Source organism: Catharus ustulatus, chromosome 33 (genome assembly GCF_009819885.2).
Source record: "Catharus ustulatus isolate bCatUst1 chromosome 33, bCatUst1.pri.v2, whole genome shotgun sequence".
Classification (NCBI taxonomy): domain Eukaryota; kingdom Metazoa; phylum Chordata; class Aves; order Passeriformes; family Turdidae; genus Catharus; species Catharus ustulatus.
Genome location: NC_046253.1, coordinates 165,829 through 189,722, shown reverse-complemented (window position 1 = coordinate 189,722; position 23,894 = coordinate 165,829). Strand labels below are relative to the sequence as shown.

The window sequence follows — 23,894 nt, the reverse complement described above, 5'->3', positions numbered from 1 at the left end:
CACCTTGAAGGACTGCACGAAGGTCCAGAGCAGGATGCGGATGGTGTAGCCCTGGCGCAGCAGCTTGATGAGGCGGGCGGCGCGGAACAGGCGCAGGAAGCTCAGGTTGATGAAATTGTTCTGGGGAGGGGGCGCAAAAAGGGGGTGAGGAGGGGGGAGGGGACCCCGGGAATGGGGTCAGGGGGTGGGGAGGGGGCTGGCAGAGCCCACCTACCCCGAATTCTGTCACCAGGATGTCGGTGATGCTGCCCAGCACCGTCACGAAGTCGAAAATGTTCCAGGCGTCGCGGAAATAATTCTGGGGGAGGGGAGGGGGCGGAAAAAGGGGGTCCCGGGGGGTGTCCCCAAATCTGGGGGTGACCCCGGGGTGTCCCCAGATCTGGGGATGACCTCGGGGTGTCCCCAAACCTGGGCGTGGCCCCGGGGTGGCCCCAGACCTGAGGGTGGTCCCGGGGTGTCCCCAAACCCGGGGTGTCCCCAAACCTGGGGGTGGCCCCGTGCTGTCCCCAAACCCGGGGGTGACCCCGTGCTGTCCCCAAACCTGGGGGTGACCCCGGGTGGTGTCCCCAAATCTGGGGGTGGCCCTGTGCTGTCCCCAAACCTGGGGGTGGCCCCGGGGTGTCCCCAAACCCAGGGTGGCCCCGTGCTGTCCCCAAACCCAGGGTGGCCCCAAACCCGGGGTGTCCCTGTGCTGTCCCCAAACCCGGGTGACCCCGTGCTGTCCCCAAACCCAGGGTGACCCCGGGGTGTCCCCAAACCTGGGAGTGTCCCTGTGCTGTCCCCAGACCCCGGGGGTGACCCCGTGCTGTCCCCAAACCCGTGCTGTCCCCAAACCCGTACTGTCCCCAAACCCGGGCTGGCCCCGTGCTGGATCCCTGTGCCCGGTGACAACCTGGGGCTCTCGTCCCCCGCGGTTTTGGGGTCCCCGAGGTCCCCTGTCCCCCCCGTGTCCCCAAGCCCGTGTCCCCCCGTACCAGGACACCGAAGGCCATGATCTTGAGGAGACACTCGAGCGAGAAGAGGGAGGTGAAGACGTTGTTGAACATCTTGAGAACGTTCTCGTAGGTGTCGGAGGCGTCGTAGAACTGCGGGGACAGGGACAGGGGGACAGGGACAGGGGACATTGTGGGGTGGGGCGGGGACAGCGCGGGAGGGGGACAGGGACAGGGACAGGGGGACAGGGACAGGGGACATTGTGGGGTGGGGCGGGGTGGGGACACAGAGACAGGGGGACAGGGACAGGGGGACAGGGACACAGGGACAGGGGGACAGGGACAGGGGGACGTTGTGGGATGGGGAGGGGACAGGGACAGGGGGATAGGGATGGGGACAGGGACAGGGGGACATTGCGGGGTGGGGTGGGGACACAGGGACAGGGGACAGGGACACAGGGACAGGGACAGGGACAGGGGGACAGGGACAGGGGGACAGGGACAGGGGGACAGGGACAGGGGGACGTTGTGGGGTGGGGCGGGGACAGGGGGACGTTGTGGGGTGGGGTGGGGTGGGGACAGGGGGACAGGGGGACACAGGGACAGGGGGACAGGGACAGGGACAGGGGGACAGGGACAGGGGGACGTTGTGGGGTGGGGTGGGGACACAGGGACAGGGACAGGGACAGGGGGACAGGGACAGGGACAGGGACAAGGGGACAGGGACACAGGGACAGGGACAGGGGGACATTGCGGGGTGGGGCGGGGACACAGGGACAGGACAGGGACAGGGGGACAGGGGGACAGGGGGACAGGGACAGGGGGACAGGGACAGGGAGACAGGGGGACAGGGACAGGGACAGGGACAGGGATAGGGAAAGGGACAGGGACAGAGGGACAGGACAGGTCCTGGAGGGGACAGGGACAGGGACTGGGGAACAGGGACAGGGACAGGGGGACAGGGATAGGGAAAGGGACAGGGACAGGGGGACATGGACAGGTCCTGGGGGGCAAGAACAGGTCCTGGCAGGGACAGAGGGACAGGGGGACAGGGACAGGTCCTGGGGACAGGGACAGGTCCTGGGGGACGGGGACAGGGACAGGGACACAGGGACAGGTCCCGGGGGCAGGGACAGGGACAAGTCCTGGGGAGCACAGGGACAGATCCTAGGGGACAGGGACAGGGACAGGTCCTGGGGGACAAGGACAGGTCCCTGGGGGACACAAAGGCCTTTCCTGGGGTTCCCTGATCCCGGGGGTGCCGCTGGGTGGGACAAGGACAATTCCCACGGGGACCGAGCCGCAGGACCAAGCTGGGGACAGCACAGAGGGGACAGCACAGAGGGGACAGCACAGAGGGGACAGGGACAAGGGGATGGGGACAGGGACAGGGACAGGGACAGAGACAGGGACAGGGACAGGGACTGGGGAACAGGGACAGGAACAGGGACAGGGACAGGGACAGGGACTGGGACAGGGACACAGGGACACAGGGACAGGGACAGGGACTGGGACAGGGACACAGGGACACAGGGACAGGGACAGGGACTGGGACAGGGGGACAGGGACAGGTCCCTGGGGAGCACAGGGACAGGAACAGGGACAGGGACAGGGACAGGGACTGGGACAGGGACACAGGGACACAGGGACAGGGACAGGGACAGGGACAGGGGGACGGGGACAGGGGGACATTGCGGGGTGGGGCGGGGACAGGGACAGGGACAGGCACAGGGGGACAGGGACAGGGGGACGGGGACAGGGACACAGGGACAGGGGGACAGGGACAGGGACACAGGGACAGGGGGACAGGGACAGGAGGACAGGGACACAGGGACAGGGACAGGGACAGAGATAGGGACAGGGGGACGGGGACAAGGGGACAGGGACAGGGACAGCTCCTGGGGAGCACAGGGACAGATCCTAGGGGACAGGGACAGGTCCCTGGGGGACACAAGGGTCTTTCCCGGGGTTCCCTGATCCCGGGGGTGCCGCTGGGTGGGACAAGGACAATTCCCACGGGGACAGAGCCGCAGGACCAAGCTGGGGACAGCACAGAGGGGACAGCACAGAGGGGACAGAGGGGACAGAGGGGACAGCACAGAGGGGACAGCACAGAGGGCACAGAGGGCACAGAGGGGACAGCACAGAGGGGACAGCACAGAGGGCACAGAGGGGACAGAGGAGACAGAGGGGACAGGGGCAAGGGGATGGGGACAGGGACAGAGACGGGGACAGGGACAGGTCCCAGGGGACAAGGACAGGTCCCTGGGGACACAAAGGTCTTTCCTGGGGTTCCCTGATCCCGGGGGTGCCGCTGGGTGGGACAAGGACAATTCCCACGGGGACCGAGCCGCAGGACCAAGCTGGGGACAGCCCAGAGGGGACAGCACAGAGGGGACAGCACAGAGGGGACAGCACAGAGGGGACAGAGGGGACAAACCCCGGGGGCGTGCAGGGGGGCTCTGAGAACACCCCCAGCCCCCCAGCGCCGCCCCCGCCCACCTTCATCATGAGCACGATGGTGTTGAGCGCGATCATGGCCATGATGGTGTACTCGAAGGGCGGCGACACCACGAACTGCCACATGCGGTACTGGAAGCTCTGGCGGTTCTGGGGCATGTGCCGGGTCAGCGGCTTGGCGCTGATGGCGAAGTCGATGCACGCTCTCTGAAATTCGGAATCAAGGACCAAATGTTTAAAAATATTTTGGTTGAAAAGGTAAAACTGTAGGGTCGGCTGTAATTTGTAGTGTTGGAAGAACAGGAGGAGAAGTCGAGCTGAAGGATGGAGTTGGTAAATTAAAAAATTAAAATTAAAATTTAAAAAAAATTAAAAATGAAAATAAAAGAATAAAGACCCGCGGGATGAGGGAAGAGAAAACTGATACCAAAGTCAGGAAAATGACCGAAGGACTGAAAAGAGAAAAAGGACTAAATGACCAAAGGACTAAATGACCAAAGGACTAAAAAGAGAGAAAGGACTAAATGACCAAAGGACTAAATGACCAAAGGACTAAATGACCAAAGGATTAAAAAGAGAGAAAGGACCAAAGTTGGTAAATTAAAATAAAAGAACAAACACCCACAGGATGAGGGGGTCCCCGGGAAGAGAAAACTGATAGCAAAGTCAGGAAAATGACCAAAGGACTAAAAAGAGAAAGGACTAAATGACCAAAGGACTAAATGACCAAAGGACTAAATGACCAAAGGACTGAAAAGAGAGAAAGGACTAAAGTTGGTAAATTAAAATAAAAGAATAAACACCCACAGGATGAGGGAAGAGAAAACTGATAGCAAAGTCCAGAAAATGACCAAAGGACTAAATGACCAAAGGACTGAAAAGAGAAAGGACTGAATGACCAAAGGACTGAAAAGAGAGAAAGGACTAAATGACCAAAGGACTAAATGACCAAAGGACTAAAAAGAGAGAAAGGACTAAATGACCAAAGGACTAAGAAGAGAGAAAGGACTAAATGACCAAAGGACTAAGAAGAGAGAAAGGACTAAAGTTGGTAAATTAAAATAAAAGAATAAAGACCCACGGGATGAGGGAAGAGAAAACTGATACCAAAGTCAGGAAAATCACCAAAGGACTGAAAAGAGAGAAAGGACTAAATGACCAAAGGACTAAATGACCAAAGGACTAAATGACCAAAGGACTGAAAAGAAAGAAAGGACTAAAGTTGGTAAATTAAAATAAAAGAACAAACACCCACAGGATGAGGGGGTCCCTGGGAAGAGAAAACTGATAGCAAAGTCCAGAAAATTACCAAAGGACTGAAAAGAGAGAAAGGACTAAATGACCAAAGGACTAAAAAGAATACAAGGTGAAAACTTCAAACTGAGAAGAAGACGACTTTACTTCATCTGAAGACCCCCAAGACCACCAGAACGACCCAAAAAGGAACAATGTTCAGCCGAAAAGAGGCGTGAAACTAATTTCCATGTGAAGCAGGGATGGGCAATGAATATGTATCAGGTGAATTGTATATTCCTGGTTTTTAGAGAATAAAAGGCGAGGTGAAGTTGCCAAAGGTGCGCGTGTTTTAGGAGGAGTTACCCCCAGCGCTAAATAAATACATATCTACTTTTATAAATTATTTTTGTGAGTTATAGAGCGACTTTCCACACCTCAGGGTCACCCTGCCCGGCCCCCTCAGCCCCCCCGAGGTCTCACCTCGTTCTTCTCCAGGCTGTACTCCTCCATCATCTTGTCGCCCTGCTCCTGGAAGGTGATGATGATCAAGGCCACGAAGATGTTGACGAAGAAGAAGGGGAAGACGACGAAGTAGACGACGTAGAAGATGGACATCTCCATGCGGTACCCGGGGCTCGGGCCCTGGTTCTCGTACGTGGCGTCCACCGAGTGCTTCAGGACCCTGCGGCGGCGATTTGGGGTGGGGGTCCCGCTGAGCCCCCCCAGAACCCCCACCCCCAAACCACCACGGCCTTACTGCGGCCACCCCTCGCCGGTGGAGACGGTGAAGAGGGTGAGCAGCGCCCAGAGCACGTTGTCGTAGTGGAACTCGTACTTCTTCCACTCGCGCTTCTGCGCCTTCACCTCGTTGTCCTTCTCGTAGACCAGGTACTCGCCCCTGCCCGGGGAGGGGGCGGTGGGCGGGCGCCGGGGGGGCCGGGCGAGCCCCTCCCGGGCCGGGCCGTACCTGCAGTCCTTCTCGAACTCCTTGGACTCGTCGGTGCAGTAGAAGAACTTCCCCTTGAAGAGCTGCACGGCCACCACGGCGAAGATGAACATGAAGAGCATGTAGACGATGAGGATGTTGAGCACGTTCTTGAGCGAGTTCACCACGCAGTCAAACACGGCCTGGGCGGGGTGGGGAGGGGTCAGCACCCCCTGAATCCCCCCCCCTCACCTCGGTGGGTGCTGAGCTCCCCCCCCCGGAACCCACCTTGAGCTTGGGCAGCCTCTTGATGGTCTTGAGGGGCCGCAGCACGCGGAGGACGCGCAGGGATTTGATGGTGTTGATGTCCTTGCCTTTGCTGCTGCCGCTGGGGGGGGGCGCACGGTGGGGAGGGGGCGTGTGGGACCCCTGGAGTGACCGGGACACCCCCAGACCCCCGGCAGGACCAGAGGGGGGGGGTCCCACCCGGTCCCACCCCCTCCCCTCCCTCCCTCCCATCTCAACCCCCCCGTCCCGCCCCCATCCCAGTTTGCCGTTTTTTTGGGGAGGGGGTCTGGGGTGGGAATTTGGGGAGGGGGCGGGAATTTGGGGAGGGGGGAGCGAGGCACGACCAAGAGCACGAGGAGAGGACGAGGACGGAGACGAAGGCAGAAGGATTTACCGTGAGCTGCTCCTGCGGCGCGGGCAGAGGAAGCGGAGAGACAAGGAACGGTCAGAGCCCCCCCCCGGCACCCCCGGACCCCCCCCGGGACCCTCGGGGCGGACCCCGCCGTGGGGTCTGCTCCGCCTTTACTCCTGGTTTACTCAGGGGTGCTCGGACTCGTGGGAGGGGCTCAGCCCAGAGCTGGAGGCTGCTCAGTTACTCAGGGGATGCTCAGCCTTTACTCAGGGGATGTTCAGTCGTTATTTTGAGGCCGTTCACTTACTCAGGGGATGCTCAGCCTTTACTCAGGGGATGCTCAGCTGTTACTTTAGGGCTGCTCAGTTACTCAGAGGATGCTCATCCTTTACTCAGGGGATGCTCATCCTTTATTTTAGGGCTGCTCAGTTACTCAGAGGATGCTCAGACACTCGGGGGGATGCTCAACTCTTACTCAGAGGATGCTCAGCCGTTATTTTAGGGCTGCTCAGTTATTCAGGGGATGCTCACCCTTACTCAGAGGATGCTCAGCCTTTACTCAGAGGATGCTCAGCCTTTACTCAGAGGATGCTCAGTTTTACTCCAGGGTCGCTCTGACACTCGGGGGATTCTCATCCTTTACTCAGGGGATGCTCAGCCTTCACTTTAGGGCTGCTCAGTTACTCAGAGGATGCTCATCCTTTACTCAGAGGATGCTCATCCTTTATTTTAGGGCGGCTGAGTTACTCGGGGGATGCTCATCCTTTACTTCAGGGCTGCTCAGTTACTCAGAGGATGCTCATCCTTTATTTTAGGGGTGCTCAGTTACTCGGGGGATGCTCAGCCTTTACTCAGAGGATGCTCATCCTTTACTCAGAGGATGCTCAGTCGTTATTTTGGGGCCGCTCAGTTACTCAGAGGATGCTCAGCCGTTACTCAGAGGATGCTCAGCCGTTATTTTAGGGGTGCTCAGTTACTCAGGGGATGCTCAGCCGTTACTCAGAGGATGCTCAGCCGTTATTTTGGGGCTACTCAGTTACTCAGGGGATCCTCACCCTTTACTCTGGGGATGCTCAGCTGTTATTTTAGGGGTGCTCAGTTACTCAGGGGATGCTCAGCCGTTACTCAGAGGATGCTCAGCCGTTATTTTGGGGCTACTCAGTTACTCAGGGGATCCTCACCCTTTACTCTGGGGATGCTCAGCCGTTATTTTAGGGGTACTCAGTTACTCAGAGGATGCTCAGCCTTTACTCAGAGGATGCTCAGCCTTTACTCAGAGGATGCTCAGCCCTTACTCAGAGGATGCTCAGCCTTTACTCAGAGGATGCTCATCCTTTACTCAGAGGATGCTCATCCTTTACTCAGGGGATGTTCAGTCGTTATTTTGAGGCCGCTCAGTTACTCGGGGGATGCTCATCCTTTACTCAGAGGATGCTCAGCCATTATTTTAGGGCTGCTCAGTTACTCAGGGGATGCTCAGCCATTATTCAGGGGATGCTCAGCCTTTACTCAGGGGATGCTCAGCCTTTACTGAGAGGATGCTCAGCCCTTATTTTAAGGGTGCTCAGTTACTCAGAGGATGCTCATCCTTTACTCAGAGGATGCTCAGTTTTACTTCAGGGCTGCTCAGTTACTCAGGGGATCCTCATCCTTTACTCAGAGGATGCTCACCCTTTACTCAGGGGATGCTCAGCTGTTATTTTGGGGCTGCTCAGTTACTCAGAGGATGCTCAACCTTTACTCAGAGGATGCTCAGCCTTCACTTCAGGGTTGCTCTGACACTCGGGGGATGCTCATCCTTTACTCAGAGGATAATCAGTTTTACTTTAGGGCTGCTCAGTTACTCGGGGGATGCTCATCCTTTACTCAGAGGATGCTCAGCCCTTACTCAGAGGATGCTCATCCTTTACTCAGAGGACGCTCAGTCTTTACTCAGAGGATGCTCATCCTTTATTTTAGGGGTGCTCAGTTACTCAGAGGATGCTCACCCTTTACTCAGAGGATGTTCATCCTTTACTCAGAGGATGCTCAGCCTTTACTCAGAGGATGTTCACCCTTTACTCAGAGGATGCTCAGTCGTTATTTTAGGGCTATTCAGTTACTCGGGGGACGCTCATCCTTTACTCAGAGGATGCTCAGCCTTTACTCAGAGGATGCTCAGCCGTTATTTTAGGGGTGCTCAGTTACTCAGGGACTGCTCCGACCCTCGGGGGATCCTCACCCTTTACTCAGGGGATGCTCATCCTTTACTCAGGGGATGCTCATTCTTTACTCAGGGGATGCTCAGCCTTTACTCAGAGGATGCTCAGTTTTATTCCAGGGTCGCTCCGACACTCGGGCGATCCTCAGCCTTTACTCAGAGGATGCTCATCCTTTACTCAGGGGATGTTCAGTCGTTATTTTGAGGCCGCTCAGTTACTCGGGGGATGCTCATCCTTTACTCAGAGGATGCTCAGCCTTTACTCAGGGGATGCCCATCCTTTATTTTAGGGGTGCTCAGTTACTCAGAGGATGCTCACCCTTTACTCAGAGGATGCTCAGTTTTACTTCAGGACCACTCCGACCCTCAGGGGGATCCTCACCCTTTACTCAGAGGATCCTCACCCTTTACTCAGAAGATGCTCATCCTTTACTCAGAGGATGCTCAGCCTTTACTCGGGGGATGCTCATCCTTTACTCAGAGGATGTTCAGTTTTACTTTAGGCCTGCTCAGTTACTCGTGGGATCCTCCCTCCCCCTTTACTCAGAGGATCCTCACCCTTTACTCAGAGGACCCTCACCCTTTACTCAGAGGACCCTCACCCTTTACTCAGAGGATCCTCACCCTTTACTCGTGGGACCCTCACCCTTTACTCAGAGGACCCTCACCCTTTACTCAGAGGTTCCTCACCCTTTACTCAGGGGATTCTCATCCTTTACTCAGAGGATGCTCAGTTTTACTTCAGGACCGCTCCGACCCTCAGGGGATCCTCACCCTTTACTCAGAGGATGCTCACCCTTTACTCAGGGGATCCTCACCCTTTACTCAGAGGATGCTCACCCTTTACTCAGGGGATGCTCATCCTTTATTTTAGGGCTGCTCCAACACTCGGGCGATCCTCATCCTTTACTCAGAGGATACTCAGCCGTTATTTTAGGGGTACTCAGTTACTCGTGGGACCCTCACCCTTTACTCAGAGGACCCTCACCCTTTACTCGGGGGACCCTCACCCTTTACTCAGAGGATCCTCCCCCTTTACTCAGAGGACCCTCCCCCTTTACTCAGACCTCTCTCCAGGTTTACTCCCCCTTTCCTAGCGGGTTCCTCCTCCCCCGGACACCGACACGGGGACAGACGGACACGGACGGGGGGACAGACGGCAAAGCCACGACAGAGAGCGGGGGGGGGCTCGGGGGGGTCTCGGGGGGTTTTGGGGGGGTCCCGGGGGTCTCGGGGGGGTCTCAGGGGGTTTTGAGGGGGGTCTCGGGGGTCTCGGGGGTCTCGGGGGGTTTTGGGGGGGGGTCTCGGGGGTCCCGGGGGGTTTTGGGGGGGGGTCTCGGGGGTCTCGGGGGTCTCGGGGGGGTCTCGGGGGTCCCGGGGAGTTTTGGGGGGGGTCTCGGGGGTCTCGGGGGGGTCTCGGGGGGGTCCCGGGGGATCCGGGGGGGGTCTCGGGGGGGGCTCGGGGGTCTCAGGAGGGTCTTGGGGGGTCTCGGGGGGTTTTGGGGGGGGTCTCGGGGGTCCCGGGGGGGCTCGGGGGTCTCGGGGGGTCCCGGGGGTCTCGGGGGGGTCTCGGGGGTCTCGGGGGGGGTCCCGGGGGTCCCGGGGGTCTCGGGGGGTCTCAGAGGTCTCGGGGGGGGTCCCGGGGGTCTCAGGGGGGTCTCGGGGTCTCGGGGGGTTTTGGGGGGGGGTCTCGGGGGGTCTCGGGGGTCTTGGGGGGTTTTGGGGGGGGTCTTGGGGGGGTCTCGGGGGGGTCTCGGGGGTCTCGGGGGTCTTGGGGGGTCTTGGGGGGTTTTGGGGGGGTCTCGGGGGTCTCGGGGGGTCTCGGGGGTTTTTGGGGGGGGTCTTCGGGGGGTCTCAGGGGTCTCGGGGTGGTCTCGGGGATCTCGGGGGGTTTTGGGGGGGGTCTCGGGGGGTTTTGGGGGGGGGTCTCGGGGTCCCGGGGGTCTTGGGGGGGGGTCCCGGGGGTCTCGGGGGTCTCGGGGGGTCTCGGGGGGGGTCTCGGGGGGTCTCGGGGGGGTCTCGGGGGTCCCGGGGATCTCGGGGGGTTTTGGGGGGGGTCTCGGGGGTCTCAGGGGTCTCGGGGGGAGCCCGGGGGGTCCCGGGGGGTCTCGGGGGGGTCTCGGGGGTCCTGGGGGGGTCTCGGGGGTCTCGGGGGGTTTTGGGGGGGTCTCGGGGGTCTCGGGGGTCTCGGGGGGTTTTGGGGGGGGGCTCGGGGGTCCTGGGGGGTTTTGGGGGGGGTCCCGGGGGTCCCTGTGGTCACTCACGTGAAGGCGAAGGCCACCAGCGCCCCGCTGACCACGATGAAGTCCAGAATGTTCCACAGGTCCCGGAAGTAGGAGCCCTGGTGCAGCACCAGCCCCAGGTCCACCATCTGAGGGGGGGGGGTGAAATGGGTCAGGGGGCGTCAGGGGGGCTCGGCCGGACCCGCGGACCCCTCCCCACGCGCCCACCTTGATCACCATCTCGAAGGTGAAGACCCCCGTGAAGACGTAGTCGAAGTAGCGCAGCACCTGCGGGAGGGGAGGGGGCGAGGGTGGGGGGGGCTGGGAGAGACGGGAGACCCCCAGGAGACCCCCGGGAGACCCCCCAGGACCCCCAGGAGACCCCCGGGACCACCAGGAGACCCCCGGGACCCCCAGGACCCCCCCGACATCTTCCAGAACCCCCCCAGAGCCCCCCGGGACCCCCAGAGCCCCCCAGGACCCTCCCAGAGCCCCCCAGGACCCCTCAGGGACCCCCAGAGCCCCCAGGAGACCCTCCCGGACCCCCAGAATCCCCCCAGAGCCTCCGGGACCCCCCAGAACCCCCCAGATCCCCCTCAGAGCCTCCCAGGACCCCTCAGGGACCCCTCAGAGCCTCCCGGGACTCCCAGAGCCCCCCAGGACCCCTCCGACATCCCCCAGAGCCCCCCCAGAGCCCCTCAGAGCCCCCCCAGGAGACCGCCGGGACCCCCTCAGGGACCCTCAGGACCCCCAGGAGACCCCCAGGACCCCCCAGAGCCACCCCCAGATCCCCCTCAGAGCCCCCGGGACCCCCCAGGAGACCCCCGGGACCCCCCGGGACCCCTCAGAGTCCCCCAGAGCCCCTCGGGACCCCCCCAGAGACCCTCGGGACCCCTCAGAGCCCCCCAGAGCCCCCCAGATCCCTCCGGAACCCCCCAGGGACCCCCCAGAGCCCCCTGGACCACCCAGGAGACCCCAGGAGACCCCCAAATCCCCCCAGACCCCCCCAAATCCCCCCACCACCCCAGGCCCCCCTCTCAGACCCAGCACACGCCGAGTGCAGATCCCCCCCCACCCACTCCAGACCCATTTCGGGGTCCCCCCAGAGCCCCCCAGGACCCCTCAGGGGACCCCCAGAGCCCCCTCAGAGCCCCCCAGAGACCCCAGAGCCCCTCAGAGCCTCCCAGGACCCCCCAGAGCCTCCCTAGAGCCCCCCGGGACCTCCCCAGAGCCTCCCAGGACCCCCAGAGCCCCCCCAGGACCCTCCCAGAGCCCCCCAAATCCCCCCCAGATCCCCCCAAACCCCCCCACCACCCCAGACCCCCCTCTCAGACCCAGCACACGCCGAGTGCGAAGCCCCCCCACCCACTCCAGCCTCATTTCGGGGTCCCCCCGCCCCAGAGCAGCGCGGCCCCGGCCCGGGGGGTCCCGGGGGGTCCCGGGGGGTCCCGGGGGTGCCGGGGGTCTCACGTTGTTGCGGGGGGCGTTGGGCTGCACGGGGTCCTCGGCGGCCAGCGCGATGCTGCTCATGGCGATCACCAGCAGGATGCACATCTCGAAGTAGCGCAGGTTCACGATGTAGTGGCACAGCCGCCGGAACCTGGGGGGGGCGCGGTGAGGGGCGAGACCCCAGACCCAACCCGGGACCCCAGACCCGCCCCGAGCCCCCCAGACCCGCCCCGAGACCCCAGACCCGCCCCGAGACCCCCAGATCCGCCCCGAGACCCCCACGGCACGGCCGAGACCCCCAGACCCGCCCCGAGCCCCCAGACCCGCCCCGAGACCCCCACGGCACGGCCGAGCCCCCCAAATCCACCCCGAGCCCCCAGACCCTCCCCGAGCCCCCCTGACCCCCAGAACCTCCCCAAGCCCCCTCCCCAGACCCGCCCCGAGCCCCCCAGACCCGCCCCGAGCCCCCAGACCCTCCCCGAGCCCCCCTGACCCCCAGACCCTCCCAAGCCCCCTCCCCAGCCCGGCCGCGCCCCCAGACCCTCCCCAAGCCCCTCTCCAGACCCGCCCCGAGCCCCCCAGACCCTCCCCAAGCCCCCCCCCAGCCCGGCCGCCCCCCGAGCCCCCTCCCCAGCCCAGCCGAGCCCCCAGACCCTCCCGAGCCCCCTCCCCAGCCCACCCGAGCCCCCCAGACCCTCCCGAGCCCCCTCCCCAGACTCTCCCCGAGCCCCCCAGACCCTCCCCAAGCCCCCCCAGACCCTCCCCGAGCCCCCCAGACCCTCCCGAGCCCCCTCCCCAGCCCAGCCGAGCCCCCCGGACCCTCCCCAAGCCCCCCCCCAGACCCGCCCCGAGCCCCCAGACCCTCCCGAGCCCCCTCCCCAGCCCGGCCGAGACCCCCAGACCCTCCCCAAGCCCCCTCCCCAGCCCCCCCGCGCCCCCCCGCGCTCACGGGTTGGTGGTGGACAGGATGAACATGGAGCTGTAGGGCACCATGGGCTTGGGGCCGTTCTCGTCCTGCCCGGCGCCTTCCTCCTCCTTCTTCTCCTCCTCCTCCTTGCGGGGCAGCGGCTCGGGGTTGGCGTTCCTGTTCACTGCGGGGGCGGCGCCGTCAGGGACCCCCGGGATTAACCCGGATCAACCCGGGACCCCCCAGACCAGCCCCGATCCTCCCCAAACCCCCGGGACCTCCCAGATCAACCCGGGACCCCCTGGATCAACCCGGGACCCCCCAGATCATCCCCAAACCCCTGATCCCCCCAGACCCCCCCTGATCACCCCCGATCCCCCCCAGATCATCCCCACATCCCCAATTCCTCCCAAACCCCCGGGACCCCCCAGATCATCCCCACGTCCCTGATCCCCCCCAGATCACCCCTGATCCCCCCAACTCCTCCAGGACCCCACGGATCACCCCGGGACCCCCCAGACCACTCCTGATCCCCCCCACATCACCCCCGATCCCCCAAACCCTCCAGGACCCCCAGACCACCCCCGATCCCTCCCAAACTCCCCGGGACCCCCCAGATCACCCTGGGACCCCCCAGACCACCCCCGATCCTCCCCAAACCCCCTGGACCCCCCAGAGCATCCCCACATCCCTGATCCCCCAGACCACCCCCGATCCCCCCCAAACTCCTCGGGACCCCCCAGATCACCCCCGATCCCCCCAGACCACCCCCAAACCCCCGATCCCTCCCAAACCCCCCGGGACCCCCCAGACCACCCCCAAATCCCCGATCCCCCAGATCGCCCCCACACCCCCGATCCCCCCCAAACCCCCCGGGACCCCCCAGATCACCCCGGGACCTCCCAGATCACCCCGGGACCCCCCAGATCACCCCGGGACCTCCCAGATCGCCCCCACATCCCTGATCCCCCAGACCACCCCCGATCCCCCCCAAACTCCTCGGGATCCCCCGGATCATCCCCAAATCCCCGATCCCCCAGATCACCCTGGGACCCCCCAGATCACCCCCAATCCCCCTCAAACCCCTGGGAACACCAGATCACCCCTGATTCCCCCAACTCCTCCAGGATCCCTCGGATCACCTCGGGACCCCCCAGACCACGCCCGATCCCCCCAACCCTCCAGGACCCCCAGACCACCCCCAATCCCCCCCAAATCCCCCGGACCCCCCAGATCACCCCGGGACCCCCCAGATCGCCCCCACATCCCTGATCCCCCAGACCACCCCCGATCCCCCCCAAACTCCTCGGGATCCCCCGGATCATCCCCAAATCCCTGATCCCCCAGATCACCCTGGGACCCCCCAGATCACCCCCAATCCCCCTCAAACCCCTGGGAACACCAGATCACCCCTGATCCCCGCAAATCCCCCGAGACCCCCCAGATCATCCCCAAATCCCCAATTCCTCCCAAACCCCCGGGACCCTCCAGATCATCCCCACGTCCCTGATCCCCCAGACCACTCCCGATCCCCCCCAAACTCCTCGGGATCTCCCGGATCACCCCCAATCCCTCCCAGATCATCCGCACATCCCTGATCCCCCCAAATCCCCCGGGACCCCTCAAATCACCCCCAAACCCCCCGATCCCCCAAAACACCCGCACACCCCCGATCCCCCCAAACCCCCCGGGACCCCCAGATCACCCCGGGACCCCCCAGACCACCCCCAATCCCCCCCCAAACCCCTGGGAACACCAGATCACCCCTGATCCCCCCAACTCCTCCAGGACCCCCCAGATCACCCCCAAACCCCTGATCCCCCCAGATCATCCGCACACCCCCGACCCCCCAAAACCCCCGGGACCCCCCAGATCATCCCCACATCCCTGATCCCCCAGATCACCCTGGGACCCCCCAGATCACCCCCATTTCCCCCCCAATCCCCTGGGAACACCAGATCACCCCTGATCCCCGCAAATCCCCCGATCCCCCCCAGATCATCCCCAAATCCCCAATTCCTCCCAAACCCCCGGGACCCCTCAGACCATCCCCAATCCCGTCCAAACCCCTGGGAACACCAGATCACCCCTGATCCTCCCCAAACCCCCCCGGGACCCCCCAGAGCATCCCCATATCCCGGATCCCCCAGATCACCCGCACACCCCCGACCCCCTCAAACCTCCCGGACCCCCCAGACCACCCCCAATCCCCCCCAGACCCCCCGGGACCCCCCAAACCCTCCGGGACCCCCCAGATCACACCGGGACCCCCCAGACCACCCTGGGACCCCGCAGACCACCCCCAATCCCCCTCAAACCCCCCGGACCCCCCAGGCCACCCCGGGACCCCCCAGACCACCCCCAATCTCCCCCCAAACCCCTGGGAACACCACATTACCCTTGAACCCCGCAAATCCCCCGGGACCCCCCAGATCACCCCGATCCCCCAGACCACCCCCAAACCCCCGATCCCCCCCAAACCCCTCGGGACCCCCCGGATTAACCCGGGACCCCCCAGATCACCCCCATTTCCCCCCCAATCCCCTGGGAACACCAGATCACCCCTGATCCCCGCAAACGCCCCGGGACCCCCCAGATCATCCCCAAATCCCCAATTCCTCCCAAATCCCCGGGACCCCCCAGATCATCCCCAAATCCCCGATCCCCCAGATCACCCCAACACCTTCGATCCCCCCAAATTCCCCGGGACCCCCCAGACCACCCCCGATCCCCCCCAAACCCCTGGGAACACCAGATCACCCCCGATCCCCCCAACTCCTCCAGGATCCCTCGGATCACTCCGGGACCCCCCAGACCACGCCCGATCCCCCCAACCCTCCAGGACCCCCAGACCACCACCAATCCCCCCCAGATCACCCTGGGACCCCGTAGACCATCCCCAATCCCCTCCAAACCCCCCGGGACCCCCCAGATCACCCTGGGACCCCCCAGATCACCCCCACATCCCCGATCCCCCAGATCACCCGCACACCCCCGACCCCTCCAAACCCCCCGGGACCCCCCAGATCACCTCGGGACCCCCCAGACCACCCCCGATCCCCCCAAACTCCTCGGGATCTCCCGAATCACCCCCGATCCCCCAACCCTCCAGGACCCCCAGACCACCCCCGATCCCTCCCAAATCCCCCGGGACCCCCCGGATCACCCCCAGAACCCCCCAGACCACCCCCGATCCCCCTCAGATCATCCCTGGTCCCCCCCAAACTCCCCGGGACCCCCCTGATCACCCCCACATCCCCGATCCCCCAGATCACCCGCACACCCCCGACCCCCCCAAACCCCCAAACCCCCCCCAGCCCCCCCAGCCCCCCCCACCTTGGACCAGCGCGTTGCTGGGGGGCGGCGGGAAGGGCGGCGGGATGTCCACGGCCGTGTGCTCGGGTTTGCCCCCGGCCTTGGCGGGGTTGTTCGGGGGGTTGGTGACCCCCAGGCTGTTTTCGGGGGGCGGGGGGTTGGCGGCGGGCGGGGGGCGGCGGGGGGGTCCGGAAGGGAGGGGGCAGGGGGTGTGGTTGCCCACGGGGGGCGGCGCGGGGGGCTCGCCGGTGGCCAGCTTGTTGTTCTTCATGTTGTCGATGTCCTCGGCCACGGGCGGCTCCCGGCGCGCCGGGTCCTGCTGGATGGGGCGGGTGGTGGAGAGCGTGGGGCCCGACGGCGGCGGCGGCGGCGGCTGCGGCTCCCTGCGGGCGGCACAGGCGAGGGGGGGCTCGGAGGGGACCCCCAGACCCGCTCCAGGCCGGGTCCCTCCCGGTTCTCACCGCTCTCACCTCCTCCTCCGGTGCCGCCGCTCCTTGTCCTCCCTCCTGCCCTCGCCGTCGTACCCGGGCGGGGCTCCGTGCCGGTGCCGCCGCCTCCGCTGCTCGCCATCCCCGTGCTCCCCGTCGCCCTCTCCCCTCGGGGGCCTCCCCCCTTCTCGGTGTCGCTGTCTCCTCTCCGGTCTGGCCCCCTCCTCGCCCTCCTCGGGCCCGCGGCGGTGCCCGCGGTGCCTCCGGTGCTCCCGTTCTCCCGGCGGGGACGCGGCGCGGCTCCGGTGCCGCCCCTTGGGCCGCTCGCCCTCGGCGTAGCCGCGCTCCTGGCTGGGCTCCCGCTCGGGTTCGCGGCTGCTGCTGCGGGGCCGGCGGCTGCCGGGGGGTGCCGGGGGCTCCCCGGGCCGCGCTCCGTGCTCGGGGTAGCGCGGCTGCTGCCGCCGCAGCTCCTCGGGGCGGAACGGACCGAACCGGGGGTCGGGCGGGGGTTCGCCGGGACGCGTTTTGTTGGTGTTGTTGTTGCGGTTCTCCTGCGGGTCCACCACGAGGGGACGGTCCAGGTGTGTCTTCATGTCCGGGCGGAGGTGGCGGGCGTAGGGAACCTTCCAGCGCTCCTCGGGGTCCAGCTCGCTGTAGAGCGCCTCGCGGCTCGCCAGCAGGTTCTGCTTGCGCAGCTCGCTGGTGCGCTGCTCCCACACCGACTTGGAGCTTTTCTGGTTCTTCTGCTGCTCCTTCCTGCGGCCCCGGGGGTGGGATTGGGTCGGGAGGGGTCGGGGTGGGGAGGGGACGGGGGTGGGATGGGGTCGGGAGGGGTGGGGTGGAGGAGAGGATGGGGATGGGATGGAACCGAGATCGATGGGTGAATGGAACCGGGATCGATTCGGGATGGAGCTGGGATGGAGCCGGGATGGATCTCGGGTGGATCCCGGGTGGATCTGGGGTGGATCCGGGATGGAGGAGAGGATGGGAATGGGATGGAACCGGGGATGGAGCCGGGATGGATTCAGGGATGGAGCCGGGATGGATTCAGGGATGGATTCAGGGATGGATTCAGGGATGGATTCAGGGATGGATTCAGGGATGGAGCCGGGATGGATTCAGGGATGGAGCCGGGATGGATTCAGGGATGGAGCCGGGATGGAGCCGGGATGGAGCCGGGATGGATTCAGGGATGGAGCCGGGATGGATTCAGGGATGGAGCCGGGATGGATTCAGGGATGGAGCCGGGATGGATTCAGGGATGGATTCAGGGATGGATTCAGGGATGGATTCAGGGATGGAGCCGGGATGGATTCAGGGATGGATTCGGGGATGGAGCCGGGATGGAGCCGGGATGGATTCAGGGATGGAGCCGGGATGGAGCCGGGATGGATTCAGGGATGGATTCAGGGATGGATTCAGGGATGGATTCAGGGATGGAGCCGGGATGGATTCAGGGATGGAGCCGGGGATGGATTCAGGGATGGAGCCGGGATGGAGCCGGGATGGGGCCGGGATGGATTCAGGGATGGAGCCGGCATGGATTCAGGGATGGAGCCAGGGATGGATTCAGGGATGGAGCCGGGATGGAGCCGGGATGGAGCCGGGATGGATTCAGGGATGGATTCAGGGATGGAGCCGGGATGGAGCCGGGATGGAGCTGGGGATGGATTCAGGGATGGAGCCGGGATGGATTCGGGATGGAGCCGGGATGGAGCCGGGATGGATTCAGGGATGGAGCCGGGATGGAGCCGGGATGGAGCTGGGATGGATTCAGGGATGGAGCCGGGATGGATTCAGGGATGGATTCAGGGATGGATTCAGGGATGGAGCCGGGATGGATTCAGGGATGGATTCAGGGGATGGATTCAGGGATGGAGCCGGGATGGATTCAGGGATGGATTCAGGGATGGATTCAGGGATGGAGCCGGGATTGAGCCGGGGATGGATTCAGGGATGGAGCCGGGATGGATTCAGGGATGGAGCCGGGATGGATTCAGGGATGGATTCAGGGATGGAGCCGGGATGGAGCCGGGATGGATTCAGGGATGGATTCAGGGATGGAGCCGGGATGGAGCCGGGGATAGAGCTGGGATGGATTCAGGGATGGATTCAGGGATGGAGCCGGGATGGATTCAGGGATGGAGCCGGGATGGAGCCGGGATGGATTCAGGGATGGAGCCGGGATGGATTCAGGGATGGAGCCGGGATGGAGCCGGGATGGATTCAGGGATGGATTCAGGGATGGAGCCGGGATGGAGCCGGGGATAGAGCTGGGATGGATTCAGGGATGGATTCAGGGATGGAGCCGGGATGGATTCAGGGATGGAGCCGGGATGGAGCCGGGATGGATTCAGGGATGGAGCCGGGATGGATTCAGGGATGGAGCCGGGATGGAGCCGGGATGGATTCAGGGATGGATTCAGGGATGGATTCAGGGATGGAGCCGGGATGGATCCCGAGGTGGTTCCAGGGGTGTATCCCGGGTGTATCCCAGGTGTATCCCGGGTGTATCCCGGGTGAGTCCCGGGCGATCCCGCGGGCTCCGGACACTCACATGCTGACCGACATGTTGGCTGCGGACAGCGGGCTGACCTCGGCCACCTCCTTCGCCTTCTGCAGCGCCAGCTTCTGGTTGGCGGCTTCCTCCTCCTCCTGCTCGTCCTGCAACGCCCCAGCGCCACGTCCAGCCCTGCCCCGAGCCCCCCCAGGACCCTCCGAGCCCCCCCAGACCCCCCGAGCCCCCCGGACCCCGACCTTGGTGAGCTCCTGCGCGTTGGCCAAGTTGTCCACGGCGATGGCCAAGAAGACGTTCAGGAGGGTGTCTGGGGGTCCCGTCAAGGCAAAGCGGGGTCCAGGGCAGCCCCTCCCCGCCCAGAGCCCCCCCAGAGCCCCCCCAGGACCCCCAGGATACAATTTCCGAAGAGGGTGAGCACAATGAAGTAGACGGAGAAAACCATCCCGCCCTTGACGCCGCCCTGAGATTTGATCCCGTCGTACATCACCGCGTTCCAGTCTTCTCCCGTCAGGATCTGGGGGGGAGCGAGCAGCCCTGGGGGCAGCGGGGACCCCCCCCCGCCCCGCCAGGACCCCCCCTCTCCTCCCCTCCCCGGGGTGGGGTTTACCTGAAACACCGTCATTATTGCTGCTGGGAAAGTGTCGAAATTGGTGGGAGGGGTCCCGTCGTCGAAATTGAACCTGGGGGGGTTGGGGAGGGGGCAGCGGTGGGATTTGGGGGGCACAGAGACCCCCCCCGGGGACCCCCGCCCCTCCCCGGCCGGTCACTCACTGTCCCCCGAAGAGCTGCATCCCCAAAAGGGCGAAGACGACGATGAAGAGGAAGAGGAGGAAGAGGAGGCTGATGATGGATTTCATGGAGTTGAGCAGGGACACCACCAGGTTCCGCAGGGAAGCCCAGTACCTGCGGGGACAGCGCGGCTGTGGGGCGCGGGGACACTGGGGACACTGGGGGGACAGCGGGGGACACTGGGGACAGCGGGGACAGCGCGGCTGTGGGGCGCAGGGGGACACTGGGGACAGTGGGGGGACACTGGGGACACTGGGGGGACACTGGGGGACACTGGGGACACTGGGGGGACAGCAGGGGACACTGGGGACAGCAGGGGACAGCAGGGACAGCAGGGGACAGCGCGGCTGTGGGGCGCGGGGACACTGGGGACACTGGGGACACTGGGGGGACACTGGGGGACACTGGGGGGACACTGGGGACACTGGGGACACTGGGGGGACACTGGGGACACTGGGGGGACACTGGGGACACTGGGGACACTGGGGGGACACTGGGGGACACTGGGGGGACACTGGGGACACTGGGGACACTGGGGGGACACTGGGGACACTGGGGACACTGGGGACACTGGGGGACAGCAGGGGACAGCGCGGCTGTGGGGCGCGGGGGGACACTGGGGACACTGGGGACATTGGGGGGAGAGCAGGGACAGCAGGGGACAGCAGGGACAGCAGGGGACACTGGGGACACTGGGGACACTGGGGACACTGGGGGGAGAGCAGGGACAGCAGGGGACACTGGGGACACTGGGGACACTGGGGGGACACTGGGGGACACTGGGGGACACTGGGGGGACTGCAGGGACAGCAGGGGACACTGGGGACACTGGGGGACAGCGCAGCTGTGGGGCGCGGGGACACTGGGGACACTGGGGGGCACTGGGGACACTGGGGACACTGGGGACACTGGGGGACACTGGGGGGACAGCAGGGGACACTGGGGGACAGCAGGGATGGCAGGGGACACTGGGGACAGCGGGGGACAGCAGGGACAGCAGGGCTGTGGGGACACCGGGTGACACCGGGTGACACCGGGTGACATCAGGGGACACTGGGGGGACACTGGGGGGACACTGGGGGGACACTGGGGACACCAGGGGACACTGGGGACACTGGGGGGACACTGGGGACAGCAGGGACAGCAGGGGACATCAGGGATGGCAGGGGACACTGGGGACACTGGGGACACTGAGGGACACTGGGGGGACACTGGGGACACTGGGGGACACTGGGGACACTGGGGACACTGGGGGACACTGGGGGGACACTGGGGACACTGGGGACACTGGGGGGACATTGGGGGGACACTGGGGGGACACTGGGGGACACTGGGGACACTGGGGACACTGGGGGACACTGGGGACACTGGGGACACTGGGGGGACAGCGGGGGACACTGGGGACACTGGGGACACTGGGGACACTGGGGGGACAGCGGGGGACACTGGGGACACTGGGGACACTGGGGACACTGGGGACAGCAGGGGACAGGAGGGGACAGGAGGGGACAGCGCGGCTGTGGGGCGTGGGGGGACACTGGGGACACTGGGGGACACTGGGGGGACACTGGGGACACTGGGGGGACACTGGGGACACTGGGGACACTGGGGGGACAGCAGGGGACAGCGCGGCTGTGGGGCGTGGGGGACACTGGGGACACTGGGGGGACACTGGGGGGACAGCAGGGGACAGCAGGGGACAGCAGGGCTGTGGGGGCACGGGGGACACTGGGGACACTGGGGGGACACTGGGGGGATAGCAGGGGACACTGGGGGGACACTGGGGGGACAGTGGGGACACTGGGGGACACTGGGGACACTGGGGACATTGGGGACACTGGGGACACTGAGAGGACACTGGGGGGACACTGGGGACACTGGGGACAGCAGGGGACAGCAGGGACAGCAGGGACATCAGGGGACAGCAGGGGACACTGGGGGACACTGGGGACACTGGGGGACACTGGGGGGACACTGGGGGACAGCAGGGCACAGCAGGGACACCAGGGGACACTGGGGACAGCGGGGACAGCGCGGCTGTGGGGGCTCGGGGGGACACTGGGGGACACTGGGGGACAGCAGGGACAGCAGGGACAGCAGGGGACAGCAGGGGACAGCGCGGCTGTGGGGCGTGGGGGACACTGGGGACACTGGGGGGACACTGGGGATACTGGGGGGACCGGGGACAGCAGGGGACACTGGGGACAACAGGGGACAGCGCGGCTGTGGGGGCGTGGGGGGACAGCAGGGACAGGAGGGGACAGCAGGGGACAGCAGGGGACACTGGGGACACTGGGGGGACAGCAGGGGACAGCAGGGGAGAGCGCGGCTGTGGGGCGCGGGGGACACTGGGGACACTGGGGGGACACTGGGGGACAGCAGGGGACAGCAAGGACACTGGGGACACAGCAGGGGACAGCAGGGGACACTGGGGGGACAGCGGGGACAGCAGGGGACACTGGGGACACTGGGGGGACAGTGGGGGACAGCAGGGGGGACACTGGGGGACAACAGGGACAGCGGGGACAGCAGGGGACACTGGGGACAGCAGGGGACAGCAGGGGACAGCAGGGATGGCAGGGGACACTGGGGACACTGGGGGGACACTGGGGACACTGAGGACACTGGGGGGACACTGGGGGGACACTGGGGGACAGCAGGTGACAGCAGGGACGGAGGGACACTGGGGACAGCAGGGGACACTGGGGGACACTGGGGGGACACTGGGGACACTGGGGACACTGGGAACAGCAGGGACAGCAGGGGGACACTGGGGACACTGGGGGGACATCAGGGGACACAGGGGACACCGGGTGACATCAGGGGACACCGGGTGACATCAGGGGACATCGGGGGACCCGGGGCTCACTTGGTGACTTTGAAGATGCGCAGTAACCTGAGAGCTCGCAGCACGCTGATGCCGAAGGAAGTTCCCGGCTTCACAACAGCCCAGATCACCTCGAAGATGCTTCCGATGATGACCTGGGGAGGGAGCGGCGTCCCGAGATGGAGGCAGCCAAAATCACAGCCCGGAATCCCGTCCCAGCCCGAAATCCCAAAATCTCGTCCCAAAATCTCATCCCAAAATCCCAGCCCAAATCCCATCCCGAAATCCCAGCACAAAATCCCAGCACAAAATTCCATCCCATCCCACTGATTCCATCCCAAAATCCCATCCCATCCCGAAATCCCAGCACGAAATCACAGCCCAAAATCCCATCCCAAAATCCCGTCCTAAAATCCCATCCCATTCCAAAATCCCAGCACAAAATCCCAGTCAAAAATCTCAGATCAAAATCTCGCCCTAAAATCCCATCCTAAAATCCCATCCCACTGATCCCGTCCCAAAATCCCAACCTAAAATCCCAGCACAAAATCCCAGCACAAAATCCCAGCACAAAATCCCAGTCCGAAATCCCAGCCGAAATCACAGCCCGAAATCCCGTCCTAAAATCCCAGCCCAGCCCAAAATCCCATCCCAAAATCACAGTCCAAAATCCCATCCCATCCCGAAATCCCAGCCCAAATCCCAGCCCGAAATCCCAGCACAAAATCCCAGCCCAAATCCCGGCCTGAAATCCCATCCAAAAATCCCATCCCATTCCAAAATCCCAGCACAAAATCACAACTCAAAATCCCGTCCTAAAATCTCATCCCGAAACCACAGCTCAAAATCTCGCCCTAAAATCCCATCCTAAAATCCCATCCCACTGATCCTGTCCCAAAATCCCAACCCGAAATCCCAACCTAAAATCCCAACCTAAAATCACAGCCCAAAATTCCGGTCCAAAATCCCAGCCCAAAATAAAACCCCAGCCCAAAATCACATCCTATTGATCCCATCCCAAAATCCCAGCCCAAAATCACAGCCCA

At 64.3% G+C, this 23,894-nt stretch overlaps 1 protein-coding gene across 1 annotated transcript in view; it reads right to left on the bottom strand.

Annotated features, from left to right (window-relative positions):
- Positions 1-23,894, bottom strand: part of CACNA1A (calcium voltage-gated channel subunit alpha1 A) — a 73,836-nt gene that overhangs the window by 23,770 nt on the left and 26,172 nt on the right. Inside the window, 20 exon segments of the mRNA XM_033083753.2 lie at positions 4-120; positions 215-298; positions 975-1,085; positions 3,435-3,599; positions 5,109-5,310; positions 5,386-5,526; positions 5,596-5,756; positions 5,842-5,941; positions 10,658-10,764; positions 10,844-10,903; positions 12,086-12,215; positions 13,014-13,155; positions 16,308-16,669; positions 16,757-17,470; positions 19,272-19,378; positions 19,472-19,539; positions 19,629-19,746; positions 19,840-19,912; positions 20,004-20,135; positions 22,891-23,003. Of these exon segments, the coding sequence (XP_032939644.1) occupies positions 4-120; positions 215-298; positions 975-1,085; positions 3,435-3,599; positions 5,109-5,310; positions 5,386-5,526; positions 5,596-5,756; positions 5,842-5,941; positions 10,658-10,764; positions 10,844-10,903; positions 12,086-12,215; positions 13,014-13,155; positions 16,308-16,669; positions 16,757-17,470; positions 19,272-19,378; positions 19,472-19,539; positions 19,629-19,746; positions 19,840-19,912; positions 20,004-20,135; positions 22,891-23,003 (3,207 nt within the window).